The sequence below is a fragment of the Hippocampus guttulatus genome, chromosome 16 (assembly GCF_054856545.1).
Source record: "Hippocampus guttulatus isolate MCC_2025c chromosome 16, RoL_Hgut_1.0, whole genome shotgun sequence".
Taxonomy (NCBI): Eukaryota; Metazoa; Chordata; class Actinopteri; order Syngnathiformes; family Syngnathidae; genus Hippocampus; species Hippocampus guttulatus.
In genome coordinates, this window is record NC_141276.1 from 3,615,603 (window position 1) to 3,637,756 (window position 22,154).

A 22,154-nucleotide genomic window follows, 5' to 3' on the forward strand; every position below is an offset into this window, starting at 1 on the left:
ACCCACGGTCGACACCTTAACAACACCCCCAAATCCTGTTGAAACTCAATTTACCATTGTCGATGGAGTTGATGGAGCTTGTGGAGCAAATCAGTCATCCCCTCTTCTCTCCAATGCTATGCAGAAGTCAAATTTTCATCAGGCTTCCTGTCAACTACCTGATGGCATGATTATAAATCAAAGTGAACCTGCTGAATACTCTCCTGTACAGTCCCATTCCTCCCCTGTGTTGTCCTCTGCACTTCTTAATCCCCATTTACAGCGAGGCACATATCGCTTACCGAGTGGCATGCTAGGGACCAGTTCAGAGGCCAAAACCACAACCATTCCTGCATCACCAATGCTTTCTTCAGCAATGCTTAATCCCAAAGTTAGGAAACCTATTTACAAACTGCCTGATGGTACGACAGTTTTGAGAACAAAGCCATCGTCTGAGACTGTTGCGACCTCCTCTCCTAGACTGTCTTCTGCACTGGTAAATGTTAATGCCCTAAAGTCCCCTTATCAACTCTCAACCAGTTCAATTAAAATTCAGCCAAAGGAAACAATGAAGAATCCTGAAAGTACATCCCAAATACTTCCTCATCTTCATGAGGCACAGTCTCAGCTTCCGGAAGGTTCATCACATAAAATTCAAGCTTCAACGTCAATGGCCACTGGACCTGTCCTTTCTGGTGCCTTGCTGAACACGAGCATCCGTGGTGCCACTTACAGACTCCCAAACCCATCACTACTGAGGGAGACTGCTCCTACAGTGGCTCCAGGCATTGACCTTTCCAGTGCTCTACGAAACCCGAACATCAGTCGTCCTACCTACCGTCTGCCAACCAACATTGTGATGGCCCCACACCAGTCCACCTCTACGCAGAAAACAATTGACCTGTCCAGTGCTTTGTCAAAAAGCGCTAACATCCGCGAAGCAAATTTCCATCGATCTGACAACAGTATTGTGCCTCGACTCGATACCCCCGGCACCCCGGAGCCCCATTCTTTTGATCTCTCTGGTGCCTTAAAGAACCCAGTCCTTCAGGGGGCCTCTTATCACCTTCCTTCTTCATGTGCTGTGGTTTCACCACATGTCCAGAATTCCGTTCCTGAAAAGCACTGGGCTCATGGCTCCGAAGTTAAAGTTGTGGACCTGCAGCAAGACACGGATGTATGGGGTGCAGAGAACATATTACATCACGGGACAGTACAAAACCTCAATAAATGGTCTGTGTATGGCGATGAAAACTTAATTGACCACCAGCACTTGATGACTCAGCAAAACAGCCCTAAGACAGGGGTGTGTAATCTCAATAGGGAAGGGGAACCTCAGGGTCCGTGGTTTGACAAGGTAAGCACTTTTGACAGCCCATATCCCATAAATATATAATTATGTGTATTTCAGGTCTGTTAGCAGAAAACGCCTGATGAGAATCGACAATCTTTTTTGCGAGTAATGCAATATAAAAGCATGACGTATTCCCCCCCCAAATGTTATTTCAGATGTACGCAATTAGAAGCCAGCCCATAGTAGCTGAAAGGGAGCAACGAGAGGAAGATGGCGTGGAAGACATGACACAGCTTGAGTAACAATTTTTTTTGGACTGTACAAAAAAAATCCTAATTGAGTATAAATCACCAAAAATAGTACACATGAAAATATGTTATTCACAATCATCTCATCTACTTGCTTCGTCTTTCATTAGGGAGATGCACGACAATGCTGTTCTTCTCAATCTAAAAACAAGGTTTGAACGGAATCTTATTTATGTAAGTGTCACATTCATTTATGTCGTTGTATTCAAAAGAGCAATCATTTCCATTTCTTTTTTGATGCGTCACTTACTTTTTTTTCCCCCTATACCTGTCAGACCTATATAGGTAGTATTCTGGTTTCTCTGAACCCTTATAAGATGTACAATATCTATGGGACGGACATGGTGCTGCAGTACAAGGGTCGCGCCCTGGGCGAGAACCCTCCGTAAGTCATTCTTTCAATTGGTTCACGACGGGTTTGGAATCAGTCCACGCAGTCGGTTATTGCATCCGCTTGCCAAAGTGACATATCTTTCCTCCTCAGACATTTGTTTGCAATAGCCAACGCTGCTTATTCTAAAATGATGGATGCCAAACATAATCAGGTCATAATTATCAGGTAAGAGACTGATATTCAAGTCGCAAATAAACTCTTTGAATAGTTTATTTTTTTTACTGTGCATAGCAATATGATATAGATTATCACCGCACAATTATGTATAATATGCATATAATGGACTAGCGGTTAGGTTGTACCTCATCTGATGAAGCTGTTTTCAAATATTTATGCATAAGATTGTGTTGGACTAATGAAGTGTCTGCTTCACTGAACAAGTGTAATACCTTTGCAACCCCATCAAACAACTTGGGGATGATTTTTTATTTTATTTTTTTTAACAGTGGGGAGAGCGGCTCTGGTAAAACTGAGGCCACCAAACTTGTCCTTCGCTACCTTGTAGCTTTACATCACACATGTAATCTTGCCCAACAGGTATGCATACATACTGCCACACGTGCGCACACACAGATGCACAGTCATTCATCCTAACTGAAAATATGGCTCAATTCCTTGTGTTTTTCTTTTTTTTTTCTTTTTGGGCACAGATTGAGGTAGTGTAAAGTTCCCTTGCATGATTTGTTCTGCGTACTATCAAATCCATTTCCACATGTGCCATTATCATCACCTTTGCCGTGTTTTGTTGTGGTGTGCAACATCATGCATTGACACGGAGACTTCATGTGCTTACCGTTTATGTCAACATATCTATATCCGAGAATTGCAATTACTGCAACATCTTAAGTTCAACGTTGGTCATAAAAGATTTCATTCTCACATATTTATCATTTAGCCGTGAGATGTTGAAATGCTGTGTCTTTGAACTGAACGGCTGCTAGATACTTGAGGCTGCTCCTCTTCTTGAGTCATTTGGAAATGCCAAAACTGTGCGGAATGATAACTCCAGTCGCTTCGGGAAACACATGGAGGTCTTTATGGAGGAGTGAGTATATGACAGTTCTGCAAATGTATTTTGGTTTGAGCACCCCGAAGCTCAGTTTTCATACACTATACTTTTTTCTTCCTCAATTCTTCTGCCCGTAGTGGTGTGATCAATGGTGCCATAACTTCTCAATATCTTCTGGAAAAGTCGCGCATCGTCTTCCAGGTAATGCAAGCAGACATCCATCATCAGGTGGCATCCTTTCATCGGGTGTTGAAGGAGGTGTTTCAGGCAATGTTTGTTTCCTCTTCAGGCCAAGAATGAAAGAAACTATCACATCTTCTATGAGATGCTGGCAGGTCTTTCATCTCAGCAGAAGCAGACTTTCTATCTCCAGGAGCCGGAGACTTACTATTACCTCAACCAGGTGGGCTACACTCGGCCGCAAAATCTGGAGATCTTCCTCAGGTTTCTTCAAGATGGTGATAGTGAAAGATGTACAGTATATCGCATTATTTTGTGCTTGCTTGCTTCCAATTCAGGGAGGGGATTGTGGGATTACAGGAAAAGATGATGGCGAGGACTTCCAGCGTCTGCTCGCTGCCATGGAGATCCTCCACTTCACCCTAGACGACCAGTCGGTCATTTTTCGAGTTTTATCTTCCATACTGCACCTGGGAAATGTCTACTTTGAGAAACATCAGGTCATGTTTCTATACAGATTTTGAAATGTCTGCTGTGTGTAAAATACTGTCTAGTACAGTAATTCTAAAAAAGCCGTGTCCCCCTTTCCTGCACTTCAGACTGACGGCCAGGAGGTGGCGACAGTGGTGAGCGCTCAGGAGATCAGGGTGGTAGCAGAACTGTTACAGATCTCTCCAGAAGGCCTGCACAAAGCCATCACTTATAAAGTCATGGTCAGTTTTTAAAAATCCGCACTCACGCCTAGTATGTAGTGTACCGCATTACGCATAAAGGACAAATTTTCTTCTGTTTTCACAGGAGACGATGAGAGACAAGATTTACACCCCACTGACTGTAGAAAGCGCTGTAGATGCCAGGTGATGCATGTTGTAGTGTCCAATAACATAACCGTGAATGGCCAAAAACGGCACTGAGAATGATACTGAATTTAGTTTCCACCAAACTAATGAAATGCATTTAAGCACCAAAAGTAGTTTTAACAGCCGCCATCTTCTCTCTAAATGGCGGTGCAAAAATGTCACGTTATCTCATTGATTATTTTGTCTCCCAGAGATGCTGTTGCCAAGATCTTGTACTCGCTGCTCTTTCATTGGTTAACAGAGAGGGTCAACACTCAAGTGTATCCTCGCCAACACACCCTCTCCATCTCCATCCTAGACATTTATGGATTTGAGGTAAACTGCTGTCATCTTCTCGTGTGGCCTTTTGTGTATAGATGAGACACGTATCCTCGTCCTAAAGTTTACATATTAGGTGATGACTCATGAATGACCGGCTTTGTCACTATCCCTTGTGTGTGGTAACAACAGGATCTGACATACAACAGCTTTGAACAGCTGTGCATTAATTATGCCAACGAGTACCTGCAGTTCTTCTTTAATAAGATCATTTTCAGGGAAGAGCAGGTAAGTCGCTTGCATACGGCAAACAGCTGTGAGAAAGACAAGTATTCATCCAAAAATGGAGCACAAAGCATTAGTGTGATTCCCATGCAGGAGGAGTACAACAGGGAGCAAATTCCATGGCAGGATATTCCATTTAATGACAACCAACCCTGCATTGACCTCATCGTCGCTAAACCGCACGGCATACTTAGAATCCTGGATGACCAGAGCTGTTTCCCGCAGGTGGGCAAGGGGAAGCCCTTCTGCATACATCCTGTATGCAAGACTTTGTTATTCTGCTGGTCAAACTTCTGGTGTGTCCATAGGCAACGGATCATACGTTTCTCCAAAAGTGTCACTATCACCATGGCAATAACCCATTGTATGTGAAGCCAAAGATGCCCTTTCCCGAGTTCACCATCAAGCATTTTGCTGGACGTGTCACCTATCAGGTACGTTGATCTGAATCGGTTTGGAGACACAGAATGACAATTAAGTGCAATTTAAAAAAAAAATCCTGTTAATGTTGCAGGTTTACAAGTTCCTTGATAAAAACTACGATCAGGTTCGTCAAGATGTGCTGGACCTATTCATGAAGAGCAGGAACAAGGTGAGAGAAGCATCTCCAAATATATTTTAAGTGTGAATGCTCATCGAACTGAACTTGAACCAGATTCCCATCTGATTGTGCACGATTGTGGCCTCTCAAAAAAAAAAAAAAAGAATCCAATCTTGTTCATGTTTTCCTCACCTCAGAACTCACTGTGTTTTAGATGGTGTCGAACCTCTTCCTGGTTCACGCACAAGTCCTGGGGCAGAAAAGCAACACGGTCACCAGGAAATACCAAGCATCCACCGTCAGCAGCAAATTCCAACAGTCCCTGTTGGAGCTAGTGGACAAGATGGAGAGGTGAAATACACTGTTGATACCTAGGTCACCCTGAACCATTTCTCATCCGTCTTACTTTGGCTCTATTTCAGGTGCAACCCGTTTTTTGTCCGCTGCATTAAGCCAAATAACACAAAGGTAGATGTTGACAAAGAGCTTCCTGACAAGCCCCCAAACACGGTCAGTCATGACATGTTGAGATGTACGTCTGCGTTCAGAATGCAGGTGTGTTTGAAGACGACCTGGTCAAAGGTCAGCTGCGTCACTCCGGTATCATGGAGACGATCAGGATCCGGAAAGAAGGCTACCCTGTTAGGATGCCATTTTCTATCTTCCTGTTCAGGTGAAAGGCCTTATTTTCTGGTTCAGTCTTGAATGACAAAACATCCCATCTGTATTCTTAAACTGGAAAATTCATCCAAACTCAGTTTGACTATCACCGAATGCATCAACATGTGTTCATCTGGCATAGATATAAGTCCCTGGTGGGAATTCAGCAGCTTCCATCAGCCAATGGAGACAGCTGTGTGCTGCTGCTCAGTAAACTGTGTCCTCTCAAACCAGGAGACTACCATGTTGGTGTCGCAAAGGTTTGCACCTCCCTCTCGTCCAAGAATTGTTTATTTTTTGTCCTTTTTTTAATTCTAGGTTGTCACTCACAATGTACTTTGCTGTGCTTGTTGCAGTTATTTGTGAAGGAGGCCATCTACCAGCTGTTAGAGTGCAAACGGGAACGCTGTCGCCACCTCGCCGCGCTCACCCTGCAGCGTTCCGCTCGCATGTACCTTGCCCGGAAACGCTACGTGAATCTACGCCACATGATCATCAGGCTGCAGGCGCATTGCAGAGGATTTCTTACGAGGTGGGCCACAAAACCCTCATCTCAAATCTCCACGATTGTCTCTAGCTCACCCACAACCCTAGTGGGGGTTTTCGAAAATTGGATTGGATACAACTTTATTGTCAAATGTACTGTATGTCTAACATACAGCACAGATGAAATTTCTTCCCTCTCAACAAACAAACAAACAAAAAATCAAAAAATGGATATATCGATAATAATCTTGACAGTTTTAGACTAATGAATTTGCTGGTGCTCATCTTTTAGGAGGCACTATGTGAAAATGAGGCACAGCCTGGTTCGGTTCCGGTCCCTCGTCCATTATTATATCGGCCGGAAACGATACGTCAAGGTACACCGGTGCAGACTCACTCTATGTGAAATCAAACAAGCAATAAAGGAAAAAAAAAAATCACATTCAAATGTGTTGCTTTTCTTTCGCATCCTAATGACGTCCTTGACTTGATTGTTGCGGTCTGCCTGCAAGACGAAGTTGATGGCCAAGCGCAAAGCTGAGGAGGAGACGAAGAAGAGAGAAATGGTAAGCCCAAACTCGCATTCCTGCGCACACTGTTGCTTTTTATTCCATTGTCGACCAAAGTAACTCTTCTCACAGGAATTGATGAAAAGAGAAGTGGTCAATGTGACGCACTTGGTGATCCCTGCAGAGCTTGGCACTCTACTGCAAGCAGCAGGAGGTTTGTATGCTCTCTGTATGGATAGATTGTCGTCCAGTACACACCGTGTACGGCAGTGCTTGGTGATTTATGACTAATCCTGCCACTTTTCTCTCTGTCAGCCAGGCGAGAGTTGCACTCTGACTGCTTGGCTCTGCTTCAGGCTCCTCATATCCGAGAGTCCTCTTCCGGTCAACTCACTTTGCCTCTGGACATTAACAACTACCCCTTCGATCGTTACGTGCTCAGATACTTCAGAGTAAGATCTGTCAACATAATCTTCAAACTCACTTCAATCCTGTAAATACTTTAATGTCCCTTTGGAATGACACTCCCCCTGTCAATGTATTCTTGTGGTAGGAGCCCAAGTTTGGGATGTTGAAGACACCCCTAGAGGCCCCTCTAACCTGCATCGAAGAGGACCTGAAAGCCGAAGCTCTGCAGCTTTTCAACATGGTCAGTGGAATCATGATATTGTTTGTATGTCGAATGTCACAAAACACCCTCAAATAGTGTGTCACAAATTGTGCATTATTATAATTTATTATTTTTTTTTTTGCATTTATGCATTCTTTTGCAGGTGTTAAGATTCATGGGGGACCCTCATCTGAATGGCGCGCAGGAGAACATGTTTGGCAATTACATCATCCAAAGAGGTCTCTCGTCTCCAGGGTTACGAGATGAGATCTTGTCTCAGGTGGTCAACCAGGTGTGGCGCAATGTCAACGCTGACAATGCGGAGAGAGGCTGGCTTCTCTTGCTGGCGTGTGTCTGCAGCTTCGCTCCCTCGCCACAGATGGACAAATATCTGCTCAAGTAAAAGGATCGACGACATGAATTCAGTTGCCATGAATCATACCCTGCCTGTATGGTGTTCAATATGGAACGACCTTCCTCAGGTTTGTTTCTGACCATGCTGCCACTGGTTGTCAAGCATTGCTGCAACACCGACTCATCCAAGCCAGTCAGAAGACGCAGCAGAGTTCAGGCCCCGCCCCCGAGACTTCTCGGACCTATCCGCTGTCCCTTCTGGAGTGGACAACCAATAGGAAGAAAGCTAACATGGCGTTACATGTGCATTGTTTTGATGGTAAGAAGAGCGTCAGCGGAGTTGATGACGGTTTGAATCGATTGATAGAACGGTTGTAAAATTCAATTCAATAATAATCTACTCCTAGTTGTGATTCAAGCCACCAACTGGCCAAGTGATTCCTCTTTTTATTTAGGATCGTCGTTCCTGTGCCCAGTTCACTCCTGGACCAGTGGCGAAGATTTAGCGGGAGACATCCTGCACCACAGGTGCTCATTCAAAGTTGATCAATTTCATGAAAGCCATTGGTGTCCATGCAATAGATGCAAAAAACCCTGTGGGTTGTTTGAGGAAATACAGAATTTGCATTGTGGGGGTCTTGCAGGGGCGTGTCAGACTGGTGGAGAGGAAGTTCAGTCCTGATGAAGGAGCACGGCCAGTGGGTGGAATTAGCGGGTCACGACTACGTGATGGACCTGATTGCAGACCTGGAACTTCCAAATGTCTTCCCAAAACAGAAGAGCTACTTCGTCATCAGTACTGACAACCCCACGAGAGTCAGGGCCAATGCCAGCCTGTCAGTACACTTAGGAACACCCCATGCACGCCCCAATACAGTATTATCATCGACATCGGGTTTTTTTTGTTAGTGTGTTTGTTTGTTTTTGCTATAAAGCAAATGTCTTCTTTCTTCTTATAGAACACTATTTGGGAGCGGCTTTGATTCAGATGATGAACCTCCGCCTTCCCTTCCTCCGAGCGGAGGCTGCAGACCAGCCTACAGCCTCTCTGAATCTGACGGTTACCACAGCCACGGTGCACACATTCGTTTATCTTTCACTACTTTATTGACCGAGTTGATTTGGAGATCACCGCATCACATTGGGAGACGTTACACCTTATTCAGCAACATGAAAGATGCCATAGTAGTCAGTCATGCAGTTGTACCTAATGAATTGGCCGGGGATTGCGCCACAATGCAATGGAATGAAGCTGAGTGTCTTTCTGCTTGATGCGCAGTGGAGTCCGATGCATTCAGTGACGGTCAGACTCAGAGAGGAATGGACCGTTATCTGGACAGCCTGTTCGATCCCGTTCTGTCTGACGGCAACATGGTAGGCGCATCGTTTTATCTAGATTGGTCAACATTTTCCAGCACTCACCAATTTCCTTTATTAAGAATTACGATAAATTAAACAAGAAAGCCAACGCTTTCAGTGTCGCCTAGTGTAATGTACTGTCGAACAATTTGTTGATCATGCCCAATCGATACACGTGTCATAGATTTTATTTAGTTGGAGATACTGCGCATTTCAAATGAAAACAAAATTCGCCCTGCCCTTTGTTTAAATTACTAAAGGTGTAGAAAGAAATCTGCCTTTGCGATATACAGTATGCTCATTTTAGATCAGGTGTGGGCCTATACACTACGGGGACAGTATTAGAGCTGCAATGATGTCTTGATATTTGGTGGAGCATCTCTTGCAGTGTTTACGGTACTTCCAGGGGCGTATTATGTTCCCTCGCTCCCGGTAGTCGAGTCAAGTGACCTCTTGAGCACGAAATCAACATTTTTGTACACTCTTGATGCCTCCTGACGTGTCCTCCTTCTTTTCTCTCTGTGCTGGTCCCTTCTTATTCCCACTTCTTATTGCCAGGACATGGAAAAGGCCGGAACTTTGGCAGCAAGAATGAAGGGAGGCGGAGGTATAGGTATCTCAGGAGGAGAAAGAGGAGAGGAGGAGAGTCATCTGGTCCCCAGTAGGCCACATCCACCTGGAATACACCCTGGAGGTAAACATTAGGAATAAAAATGGCTTTTTTTTCCCCCTCCACTGAGGAAATTCAGATTCAAATTGGCTGATGGTTGTTGATTCCGACATTATTCAAGGTCGAATGTTCTTGTGATATTCAATCGAGCCTGTCAAAGTTTTAACTGTACACTCGCTTAAGTTTAGAGACCGTAATGGGCAGTGTTCCTCCTCATGGTTAATGCATTGACCTCTATTCAGTAGAAGCACACATGGCTCACCCGATCTTCTTCACTCGCATTCCTATTAAAGCTAAACGCTCGGTTCTTTGCTTGCCAGTCTTTCAATAGCTACGTGCGGATAGGCGAATGTGTGTTTGTGTAAGTGTCTTTTAATTTCAGATGGATGTTTTTCTATCCATATTTCTAAACATTTTTTTTCCCATGTGACTTATTTGCAGTTCTTCATTCTGTTATTCAAACGGATAATGTGGGGGAAAAAATACCAATTTGGCATCTGTTATGAAAGATAAAGAATCTCTATAATCACTATGTGACTGTATATACACAATATCATATGTGTTGCATTTGTAGCACGTTCTTTTTTTTTGAATGAGTGTTGGAAAAAGAGCTCTTTCCGATGCTCCAAAAATGTGTGACCTGTAGTTGCACGTTCTGTTATGGCCATAACATATATAACCATCCCAATCCTATTCGGTTGAAACATTTTCCAACTCTTCCGTGTTCCTTGCTGCTTTCTCAAGCTGTGCCGGTGCTCCCAGTAGCAGGAGGCATGATGCCACCTATCCCTACCTTGCCCACCTCCTCTCACCACCATCGCCATGAACACCACCAACAGCAGCCGCAGCAGCAGCCACGACAATACCACCAATACAACCGACCCCAACACCCTTCCCATCAAACGACTTCGTCCACCTCCGCACACGTAACCCCCAGTCGGACTTCCTCTCGCGCTCCATCCGAAGCCCCTTCTACACCCCCCTCTGCGCACCCTGGTCCTCTGAGTGCTACTGATGTAGCATCACATGGCACCGGTGTTGCAGGTTTGGGGTTGCCCCCACTTCCGCCCATGCCTGTAATTCCAAGCTTGCCTGTTTTGGAAGGTGCGTCAGGTACAACAATAATGGTGTGCTCTTCGCATGCGTGGCCTGAGGGCATGATGAAGTAAGTTGTGTCAAACAGTAGTGGTGTGATGTCAAGTCCGTTCTTTGTTGCGCACTAACACTTGCAGTGCTTTTTTCTTTTTCAGTGCTCAGTTTATTTCCTTGTACAGGAACCTGAAGTATTTTATTTGCTTGCCCTTCAGGAACGGAGCAGGCAGCACTGACTCAACAGCAGCAAGCCATTATCAACCAGCAAGCCATTATTCTGGTACAGTGACTATTTATGGTACAATATCATGGAAACGTTCATACTCAGTACACATTTGAACGCGTTAAAACTGAAACCCGTTCCGGCTTATCTCATGCTGAATAAAAATGATCATTTGTGGTTTTGGCTCTTCATGAGACCATCTCCACTTCGGTAAAAATGCTACTGCTTGGCTGTTATCGAGACTCGGTCCATATTTTGACCTCTCTGATTGTCTGTGTGTTCTGCAGGCCCAGCAGATGACCATGCAGGCCATTGCAATCCAGCAACAGATGATATCCTCTTACCCCGCCTCTCACTCGCCGCCACTACATTATTACCCACACTCGCCGCAACATTCTCGCACACCCAGTCCAGTAAGCAGACACTCACCGGAACTGCCTGCAATCTACGGACTTTGCTGTTGTGCAAGCGTGCATTTTGGACAACCGCGTTCCGATTTGTGTGGCCTTCTCGATCTCTGCAGACTAAAGAAGATCGAGACAATTCACCGGCAAGGCCCAGCTCTCAGCGCAAAATAAGTAAATGTGTCACCTGTTTCGTGCAGCGTATTTTTCAGATCTTTCCAGAATCAGATTGACTCTCAATTCAAGCTTCGGATTTAAGACTTGGCTCTGGCTGGGCCGTTCAAGGACATTTAAACAAACTGTGACCCAGTTTCATTATAGATTCATACAAATTGTCACCACATGCTCTTATTTAAATAATTAATTTCCAGGTCCAACACACAGCCCGCCTCCAGACGCTGTGGTCCGCGCCAGTGTGAGTAACACTGAGCGCACGGAGCCCAGCCATGACATCAAAGACATCATCAAACAGCATCAGCCTGCCAGCATGACTCCCTCTGGACTTTCCATCAAACGGTAACACACAAACATAAAACGCACATGATTGTATTGATCAAAAGAACCCGATGACATCTGGTTACATGTGCTCAGAAAAGATAATGGAAAGGTGTTCATGAAGAAGCCAGACCCTCATGATGAAGCCATGGAGATCCTGAAAGACCAAATGGCCAGCCCACCTCAAACAGTACATTACACACGCGTACACAACCATACACAGAGTTACCGACCGGATTAAATTCGGCCTGACCTTTTTTTTTTTCCTCCTCAGACTCGGAAGAAGTCTTTGCATCATAAAGAGGAGGGAGGAGATCGCAAAATAACCAAGCTTAATGAACCAACTCACTCCAACGTAGACCACGCTCCTCCTACAGGTGAGCTTTTCACATGAGATTTGGATTTCTGTGAACATTAAATGACCGCGTAGAAATTTGCGACTGATTTGTATGCGTGTCCAGTCTGCAGAGAGTTGCCAGTTGAAAATGAGGTCATCCAGACTCAACTCCACAGCAGGACCAGCGATGAATATTATACCTACACCAACGTCCCCTGGAAACTTTACCTGAGGAAGGAGGTGCATGTGCATTTCAAACGGCCACCGCTATTCATCGATCAGCAAAAACAGGCTTTTATTCATTTGATCATATTTGTGATTTAATGTCCCAGGTGTTTTACCCGAAGGAGAACCTCAATGATCCGCTAATGTTGGACCTAATCTTCAGACAGGTTGATTGAAGTATTCATTGTACACTTGCATTGTACATTTACTCAACATTGTTTTATTTGTTCTACACACAGATTACACTGTTGAGCAAATGTTTTTTTTTCTTTTTTTATTCCAAGGCAGGGAACTAATAACCGTAGGGATTTTTATTGATCGTATTTCTGCAGGTAGTACATGACACATTCTCAGAGGCCTGCATTCGAATCACTCAAGAAGAAAGACAAAAGATGAAAGCTCTCTTTGGTAAGGAAACCAACCCAGCCATAAGGTGGAATGTAAATGCTGTACTTGCATCCAACAATTTGCGAGAGTGCTTCTCCTGTCCAGGGTCATGGGGAAGCTTTGTGATTTGCAGCCATATGGCACCTTGGACTGATCACGAGTCAATCCCATCCTGGACTCACGATTACATATTTCTTGCAGTGGAAAACCAGGTGGATCAGGCTCCAGGTACTCACCATGAGGATGTGAAGAAAAAGGTGGTTGCCGTGGCGAGAGACTCGTGGGAGATCTACTTTTCTCGTCTTTTCCCGGCTTCTGTGAGCTCTTGGCCTTTTTGATAATGGAGTCCAAACATTCTGTCTTAAAATGTTGAATTATGAAACTGTTATTCCATTCCATTTTATCGGCGTTTATTTGCCTGTGATATACTCAGCTGTTTATGTTGTCGTGTGTTGCAGGGCAGTGTGGGGACGGGTGTGCAGGTGTTGTCTGTGTCACATCAAGGCATCAAGCTGCTCAAGTTGGTGAGGAGCAGCTCCACCGCTCCAGACTACTTCAGGGTACTGAGGCCTTACAGGTGCATCTTAATTAGGGGATCAAAAAAAAAAAAGACGTCAAAATAATCATTTTTAACCCTTTCATGCACCAGCGGTGATAACCTGTAGCCTGGTAACACGATAAGCTGTCCACTGTAGTAACAGCTGTCTCTGAAAGGGTTAAAAATGGAAAGTATAAATTAGATCTCTGTTAAGGACAATTACCGATGTTTCTCAATATGTTTGTCCATCATGGATTGTAGCCATCATAAAAATAACTTCATTTGAAGTTTACAACATCCTCCATTTGTGTGTGACTTCCTGTGCAGCTACTCGGACATCCTGTTCGTGTCCGTGCCATCGAAAAACATGTTGGAGTTCAATCTCGTCAATGAGAAGCTGATCCTGTTTTCCGCCAGGGCCCAGCAGGTCAAGAGCATGATTGACGACTTCCTCACAGAGATTAAGAAGGTCAGCGAGTTTTTATTTTGAACGAGTGTGCATCTGTAGGTAATGACAAACCTTTTTGGGTGAGTGTCAATTACTTGTGGGCTTTCACTTCGCACGGCAGGACTGAGTCCTTGAACAACGTCGAACAGAGCAATGCATTATATGTCCACACGCTGCGTTTCTCAGGATTCAGAGTATGTGGTGGCGGTAAGGAACTGCATCAATGAGGACAGGACGCTGCTCAGTTTCCACAAAGGAGACATTATCAGACTACAACACATGGATGGCTTAGAGGCGGGTGAGACCCACACTTGTATCGCCTTTCTGTCAATCACGTTTACGCAGTCCACAATGTCTGGGCTTTATGTCATGTCTCTCAACACGTGTGTGTGTGTGTGTGCTTAGGCAAAAGTTACGGCTGCATTGTGAAAAAAAAGGTGATGCAACTGGAAGAACTCAAGAGCGACACCCCTGACTTTGGTGGGTTGGGAAGGGTTTTATCTTCTTGTTGACTGGATTGTCATGACGTGGTTCGTTCACAGTTGTAAAATGGTGCTAGCGTGCATTTGTGTATTTTTGTTTCTTGTGTCTTTTTTGTGCAACCCCTGCAAAGGTGGGCCAGGCATTTGGTATCTGGGCCTTCAGTTAAGAACTTAATCCCCATGGCAATTATGGAAACAATAATACAGTATGCAAACATGCAAAATGACATCACGACTATTTATGATTTATCTTTTGCAAATGTGTGTACAGGCTGGCGGTTCGGGGCGGTGTGTGGGATGTCGGGAGCGTTCGCCAGTGAACATGTTCGACCTGTGGCCGCTCCGGACTTCTTGCTACTCCCAACAGAGAGGGCGGAACCTCGTGACAGACAAGGTTGCGTCGCCGCCTCGGCTGCTGTTGCCGTAGCGCTGGGCTCAGCGGTCGCGGCCCAAGAGCTTGACCGCACGACGGAAGTATAAATGTGTTTAATCCTAGCGCAGTACAATCAAAACTGATCGTTCTTATCTTTGGAATGGCAGAACTTTTGATTCGGGTGTTGTGTTTATTGAGTGCAAAAATAACGGCGCGATTTATGATATCAGGTAGTGAAGGACACCTTTGTGGAGAGTCCAGATGAGTCAATGGATGATATGTTGCAGTATGGCAGCCAGTACCCCATGACTGAGTTTGCCAAGAGGTACTTCAGAGAAGCACAAAGAAACAGGAAGTACGACACCTCATCAGGATTTTTATGATCAAACTCTGACACGTTTGGATTGACACTTTTGCTATTATTGTGCCCACAGTGATTCAAAAGCCAAAAAGGGGAGAGCGGGAAGGGAACCCGCTGACATGATCAAATTTTCCAAGGTCCGCTTTCTTTAGGATCCTGTGGATTCATTTAACCTTTAAATTAATGCACCTCAGGTCTATGTGCAATTTTACAGGTGTTTCCTACTTCCCGTCTGTTTTCTTTTCTTTCCATTCCAGTCTCCACTCCAGGAGTCTCTGATTGACTTCTCAGACGGTTCAATGAACAGAGTGGCCGCCGACATCTCCTCAGGTAAGAGAAGACTTGCGTCAGCTAGTTTAAGCAATCACTTTTAAATACAATTTCGTATGCAATGTTTGCTGACAGCTGTAATGAAGTTCATGGGAGATCTGCCATTGAAAGGTCAAACTGAGCAGGACCTTGTCACAATTATACTGAAGGTACGGTAATCAACGCAAACGACGTCTTGTTTGATGTCATACATCCAGTATCCTTGTTCATGCGCGTGTGGTTGTTTTAGTTAAGTGCTGATCACGGCCTGATGAAAGATGAAGCCTATTGCCAGGTGATGAAGCAAGTCACTGCCAACAACAGCTCCAAACCGTAAGGACCCGTGACACGCGCGCACAGGAACTGCGGGGGTCCTTGTTTTACAAGACTGTCTGCTTGCATATGATGGCGCAGAGACAGTTGCCAGAGAGGGTGGAGGCTCTTGTACATCCTGACTGCTTTCCATCGCTGTTCACACGTCATGAAACCATTTCTCTTCAGCTTTCTACACAACGCCAGTGTCAGCATTGGACTGCAGTATCAAGGTAGAACAATTTTCTGTTGCATCCATTTATTCAGAAGTCAATCACACATCCACCCAACAGTCGTCCATAATCAGCGCCTCTTATAGCCACGCAGTCATTCTTCGCCAACCATCCAACACATTCTCTGTATTATTTGTGTACAGGTATTGCCAAGGCATGTGAGCAGAATCTGAGGAAAACATTTCAGTATGGAGGACGCGTACAGTATCCCAACAGCATGGAATTAAAAGCAATGATGGTTAGTGCCGAGAGTCTCTATCCTATCCATGGTACTCGGATACATGACCAAAAGCAGTCGTTTAGTGTGGCTTTGTTGAACAACAGCGTTGTGATGGGTTGCGTATGTTGCAGGCAGGGCGGAGCTCCAAAAGACAGCTGTTCCTGCTGCCAGGCGGGATTGAAAGGCACTTGAAAATCAAGACATGCTCTGTAAGTACACACACGCACTCGATCGTGTGTAGATTCAATGATAATTTCCTATCTCAGTTATGGGTTTGACACAAATGCGGTGTCCTCTAATTGTTTTGAGTGCCATCGTTTATGACAGGTCGCTTTGGATGCCATTGAGGAGCTTTGTTATGAAATGGACCTCCACAGAGTGGAAGCTTTGGATGAATATGCCATCTTTTTGGTTACACACAGAGGTAATAAGGATTGCTCTAGGTACGGCATATCTACCTGAAATACACATACAGCATTTTTTGAAATGTACAAATGTAAACTTGTATATCTTTATGTGCAGTGCACGTGGTTAGCATGTCTATTTTGCATTCAAATATTTTAGGCTCAGATAGTTCTACGTGCATTTGACATGTTCTCCCATGCTTGGGACGGGGTATATTTGTGTATTTTCGCAAAAAATATTGAGATACTTTGATAAATGCCCTGTGTGTTACTTTTGTCCATACTGCTTAGCAATAAGAATAATCATTGCAAGTTGCTATCTCACATATTGAAATGCTTAAAGCGTGTTTTTGCTAGGTCAGAATGTTCGGCCCCTGATCAAGAGGGAATACATCTTGGATGTTGCGACAGAAGCCGAACCGATGGATGCCAACTACAGTCTTTGGTTCCGAAGAGTGATCTGGAGTCTTGCTTTGAAACTTGATAATGAACTCTATGTTACCATGCATTATAACCAGGTAAATAGAAAATGTCACTTATTGTTGACTGAATGTTTTTTTGACAGCTTTCAACATATGGATTATCATACTGTACAAGTGCCAGTTTTACATTTCCTGAAGTGCAATGGATAGTAAAATATCCATCTGTGTCTGTGCCAGGTGTTGCCAGATTACCTGAAGGCTTTGCTGAGTGTGGTCCCTCTAGGTAAGGCAAGTGAACAACATCTGCAACAGCTTGCTAGACTGGCTGCTCTCCAGCACCGTGCCAAAGACGCCGTCTATCTGCCTACCATGTAAATACACATTGACACCTATGCTATATTTCCATATTCTTTTTAGTGACAACATCCCTAAATAGACCATAATGAGAACAGCAAATATGTATTCAAGCCACCACTATTACACAATGAAGTCCAACACCATTGTGGTGGTGGTGGTGTTGTTGTTGTTTTTTTTTTTTTTTAACAAAAATTCTCAATTTGGGTTGACATGAAGTTTGCAGTTGTTTACAACTGTACTGTACTGGACAATGAGAACTGTTTCCTTGCGTGTGTTCAGACATGAGTTGCAGGAGTGTGTCCCCCCACAGTTCTTCAGCAAACAGAATCCACATCAGTGGCTCAATATGGCAACTCAACATATGCAACAGGTCCAGCCTCTAAACCCACACCAGGCCCGTGCACAATTCCTTGGTAAGACAGAATGTCACAGTAGTTTTGGAGTCGATTTGTAGTGAGCCTTCATGTGTACTTCCTCAGGTCTGGTCAGTCCCTTCTCCATGTTTGGATCCTCCTTCTTCTACATCCAGAGTTCCAGCTCGGCCTCCATCAAGGCTCCGTGCATTCTGGCGGTGAATCTTAATGGACTCCATTTTCTTAACAAAGACACTCACGTATGACTTCTGCACACACACACACACACGCTCTCACACCTAAATAGTACACAGTACACTTTGATATTTTCCTCACTTAAATGTATTTCTTAAACAGCACAATTTGATGGAAAGCATTATTTGAATAATTGAACTGGTCAACTAGCATCAGCGTTGGCAGATCCCTAATGCAGAACCACGGTGTGGTTATGACTACTCAGCTACTCACATAGTCTTCCATTACAATTTGATACATTTAAAGCAAAGCATTTGGCTCCCCCTGTTGGACTCCTGCGCTATTCTTGGTTGTACAGCGGAGGCTCCAAATTCAAATGCCTCAAAAGTGTAGTTCAACTAAAGTTTAGTCAAAAGAAAATGCTTCAAAACAAGTTCAAACCATCATCGTCCGTCATGTCATGTGAAATCTTGTGTGTCATCCACTCAGTGGGTTGTCAAAGCACAGGTGTCAAACTCGAAGTCTGCGGGCCAGATCTGGCCCTTTGCATCATTTTTTGTGGCTTGTAAATGATTGATACCATTTCTGTACTATCCATGCAAAGGAAAGTAATCAAATACAGAGGCAATTATTTGTGTCAGCAACCTCGCCAGTTTTTGGGGTTACACCCCTTTGTTTGCATATTCCTTGGGCTAGCTCTGTCCGCAAGTGTCCATGCCATAAGAAACCAGATGTTAACATAAAGTCCCAAAAAAAAGAATTCTAGATGTCCTTTACGGGTAATGCTGTATTTTCAATAAGCTCTTTTCACTTCACTGTCACTCATCATCCTTGCCTTTTTGATATGAATGACATCGCCGACTGATGCCTTTGGTGATGTCATGATGCTTTGGTGACAGTTAAATACAACTTTTGGTGGGAGGAAGACTTATGGAACATTGGAAAAAGACACCATTTGAGAGTGAGCGTCATGAATAATGTTGGCAATTACTGGTGTTGCTACATTGATAGCTTCCTGGGCAATATCACCAAAGATCTGGATGCCAACAGAACTCGTCTACTGTCATGTCACCCATGGGAGAGAGAAGAAGTAAAAAACGAAATCAATGTCCAAGTTGCTGTCCTGGAGTATCTACAAGGAAGGAGAGTACATGACTTGAACCTGGCTCAGCTTTGGACGGAGCTCATTCCTCTTCGAGAGAAATTGAAGGCTTCGGAAGAAAAGGAGCAGCTTAGCGAAAATAATTTACATGCAAGTTGGAAGATAATCAATGACCTCAGACATCAGCTTCATGAGAGTCTGATCAAGGAGAGAGAGAGCGTGGAGACCGCAGAGAAGACCATTGCGGACCTCCAGGCTCAGAAGACCGAGCTCCAGTTTCAGGCGCACAAGATGAAAGGACAGTTTCTGACCTATGCCTTCAAACTTGTTTCTTCAGAGCAGGAGCAGCAGATGGACACATCGGAGATGGGAGAAAAGCTCCAAGCTGTACAAGCGTGCATGGATTTGATTGACAAGCTGGGGGAGCGACCAAGCACCAGAAGGGCGGTTAGTCCCAGGACCACAGAGGGTCAAGGAGCCTCTGAACAAATCCTGTCGTCATCAAGTACAGACAGCAACAGTGGTCCTGATACACCCACCTCAGAGGAAAAACGGGACCCTTCAATGGAAGGCGCAAAGAGGAACCACAGAAAGGGGGACTGGTTGTTGCAATGCTTTCCTTTTTTCCAACGAGCTCAGAGGGACCATCAATCAAGCCAACAAAACTGAGCTCAACTCACCACAACAAAGGTCAACAAAATCGTTTCCTGTTGAAATAAACCAACGCTCGTCTGAAAGAAATTCCGAGAGACACACCGTTCACCTTCTCCATGGCACCGTCCCAAGACCATTCATGTACTGCACCCTATTCATTTTGAGCTCCAAAATGGTCCTTTTGGTTCATGCATTTTCTAGTGTACCTGTCATTCAGTACTGCTATAATTTACATGTTGATATATTGCACTAGCTTATTTATGAAGTCATTACTCCAACGACCACTACACGATTTAACAATTACTTCACAATTTGCTGTACATTTAAATATTTGTATACATGGCATGCTTGTATTTATGTAATTAGGAGGCCATGGTGTATTTCCCTTTAAAAGAAGTCCAGTCAACCCGCACCCAGAGACCAACGTCTGGCTCAAGTTACCCATACGTTGAGATCACGATTGGAGATCTGCTCAACCAGCGCATCACACAGCTTCAGCTCGAGCAGGTGTGTGCCAGTGTATGATTGTGTGGTGGGTATGCTGAGAAATCGGGTGTATTGCTAGTTCCACTTCCACTCTGCAAATGATTTACATACATTGTGCTTGTGGTATGTGTTTTTCAGGGTCTGGAGCTGTGTAGAGTGGTTGCCATGCACATGGAGAACATGCTGTCTGCCAGCGAAAAGAGACTCACGCTGCCACCAAGTGAAATAACTCTGCTCTAGCATACAAACGATACATGGGCGCGCTTGGCATAATGGGACTGAAAAGAGCTCATCTTTGCCTTTTTTTTTTCTTATGTGGATCGTCCACACGGAAGTGTGATGTCATCGGTTATGCCGGTCAAAGACAGACATGATCCAACGTTGGATAAATGCACACGTACAGTATAGACCACCCATTACAATGACTTTCATTCCCCTAAAATGTACTGTATTTGCCTCTGTTTGCATCATGTGCTGTTTGTTTTCTCCTTCCGATTATGGCATCTGTAAAATGATATGAATCAAATCCCAAAATTTCAATGGTGAATAACCAAGAATCATTTCAGTCATTTCAGCACAGTAAAGGCTAAGTATGTTCTTTAATCCAGTCATCATCGTAAAACCTTGTTTCAGCAACTGTTAGACTTTTTACATACCGTATATAAAACATTTGAGCTCATTTGAAGAATATTTGACGTTCACTTAACTTTTATGAGTACATATATTTTAAAGCCCTGCAGTCCACATGACTACACTCATACAAACACACATCAATGAGTCAAATGTCTGCGTTGATGCAACGTGAGTCAAAAGTGGAAGTAAGACGGTGTCAGGAAGGTTCTTGTCAAAGATTGAAGTCCTCTTTTGGTAAGTCCCTGTTGTCACGTGCTTAATTTTTAGGACATTGGGATGAGTAGGACTTCCTTTCTAAGGAACAGAAAAGTTTTGACTTGCCTTGAAAACGGAGCAATTGAATTTAAATAGCTCATGTTCTATGTGAGCCAGGGGCTCTGCTGTGGTAGCTGCCAACTTATGTTTCCTGTTTGTCCTTTCAAAGATGAACATGACATGCATTCCAAGTGTACTTTAATGTAACCTTGGCTTTTATACTGGGGCAAACAAATAAGAAGGATGCTATTGATACAAAACAAATAATTTGTACTCCCTGTCATGAATTCACAGGGGAGACCGGATGCATATTTTGGCAATATTTGAGCACTGCCTTCAATATAAATACAATGCATAAAATGCTGTTGTGAATACTTATTGCGTATAATAATTGCATGTGAAATCATTAAAGTTTGTATCATAACCGAATAAACTCAGCAAATGTGATTATTTTATTGCGTATCCAAGGCCAAACAATCCCCTTGACAGACAACTGCAAATGTAATTTTCCCCATCAAGGTTTCCCCTAGTTCTGAAAGTAAGCAAGCAATAGAGCATAGTAGTAAAGACAACAAATTAAGAACTTGTCCTGTCACCCTCAACAATAGTCCATTCAAAAATGTGCCCCCTTCTTGGGGAAGTCTAATCGAGAATTTCTTTACATGTTCTATATACCCCCACTGGTCTAAACACGTTCTGATTAATATTGCATTTGTTGAATATGCTGCCCCCTGAGATAGATAGAAACGGATGGATTTTGCTGCTTAATGCATATTCAACAAACACCAATATTAATCACAATACCGTGTCTGATATTGTTGTAATGGACATTTTGACTTGACTTCCCCTTTGATTTAAAGGCTTTAAATTCCATGACAACTGAATGTTCATATTAAGGAAATGAAATTTTTAAAAAAAATCAACTTTTTGAAAATCATCAAAGGGGCGAGACTCTTCCACTGGCATAAAACAGGCCCAAATAGGTTTGGACATTTTCTCCTTCCTAAGTAACATTTTAATTCAGAAACTTCGTTTTGTGTGATGATCTGAAACAGGATTGTGATGAATATGCAAAAATATTTCGAAATCAGTCCCATT

General features: G+C 43.8%; 1 protein-coding gene across 1 annotated transcript; it reads left to right on the plus strand.

Moving 5' to 3' along the window:
• The first annotated feature begins 1,488 nt into the window (after window positions 1-1,488).
• On the plus strand, window positions 1,489-21,477 carry myo15aa (myosin XVAa). Its single transcript, XM_086133201.1, has 63 exons — window positions 1,489-1,571; window positions 1,692-1,755; window positions 1,857-1,966; window positions 2,066-2,140; window positions 2,422-2,512; window positions 2,917-3,020; window positions 3,122-3,185; window positions 3,274-3,387; window positions 3,503-3,664; window positions 3,764-3,877; window positions 3,963-4,021; window positions 4,216-4,339; window positions 4,475-4,570; window positions 4,661-4,792; window positions 4,876-5,001; window positions 5,082-5,159; window positions 5,323-5,459; window positions 5,531-5,576; window positions 5,657-5,781; window positions 5,911-6,028; window positions 6,125-6,300; window positions 6,547-6,631; window positions 6,767-6,820; window positions 6,896-6,977; window positions 7,079-7,215; window positions 7,317-7,412; window positions 7,537-7,772; window positions 7,856-8,046; window positions 8,183-8,255; window positions 8,372-8,563; window positions 8,687-8,802; window positions 9,007-9,101; window positions 9,645-9,780; window positions 11,064-11,128; window positions 11,359-11,484; window positions 11,595-11,649; window positions 11,847-11,991; window positions 12,067-12,160; window positions 12,245-12,347; window positions 12,432-12,547; window positions 12,640-12,699; window positions 12,865-12,940; window positions 13,121-13,236; window positions 13,378-13,496; window positions 13,785-13,926; window positions 14,092-14,203; window positions 14,311-14,385; window positions 14,659-14,861; window positions 14,991-15,115; window positions 15,195-15,258; window positions 15,379-15,451; window positions 15,527-15,600; window positions 15,681-15,763; window positions 15,845-15,975; window positions 16,119-16,213; window positions 16,327-16,404; window positions 16,523-16,619; window positions 16,957-17,117; window positions 17,259-17,392; window positions 17,658-17,791; window positions 17,858-17,991; window positions 20,049-20,189; window positions 20,307-21,477. The coding sequence occupies exons 1-63, from the start codon at window positions 1,489-1,491 to the stop codon at window positions 20,406-20,408; spliced, it is 6,924 nt and encodes a 2,307-aa protein (XP_085989327.1). The 3' UTR covers window positions 20,409-21,477.
• The last annotated feature ends 677 nt before the right edge of the window (window positions 21,478-22,154 follow it).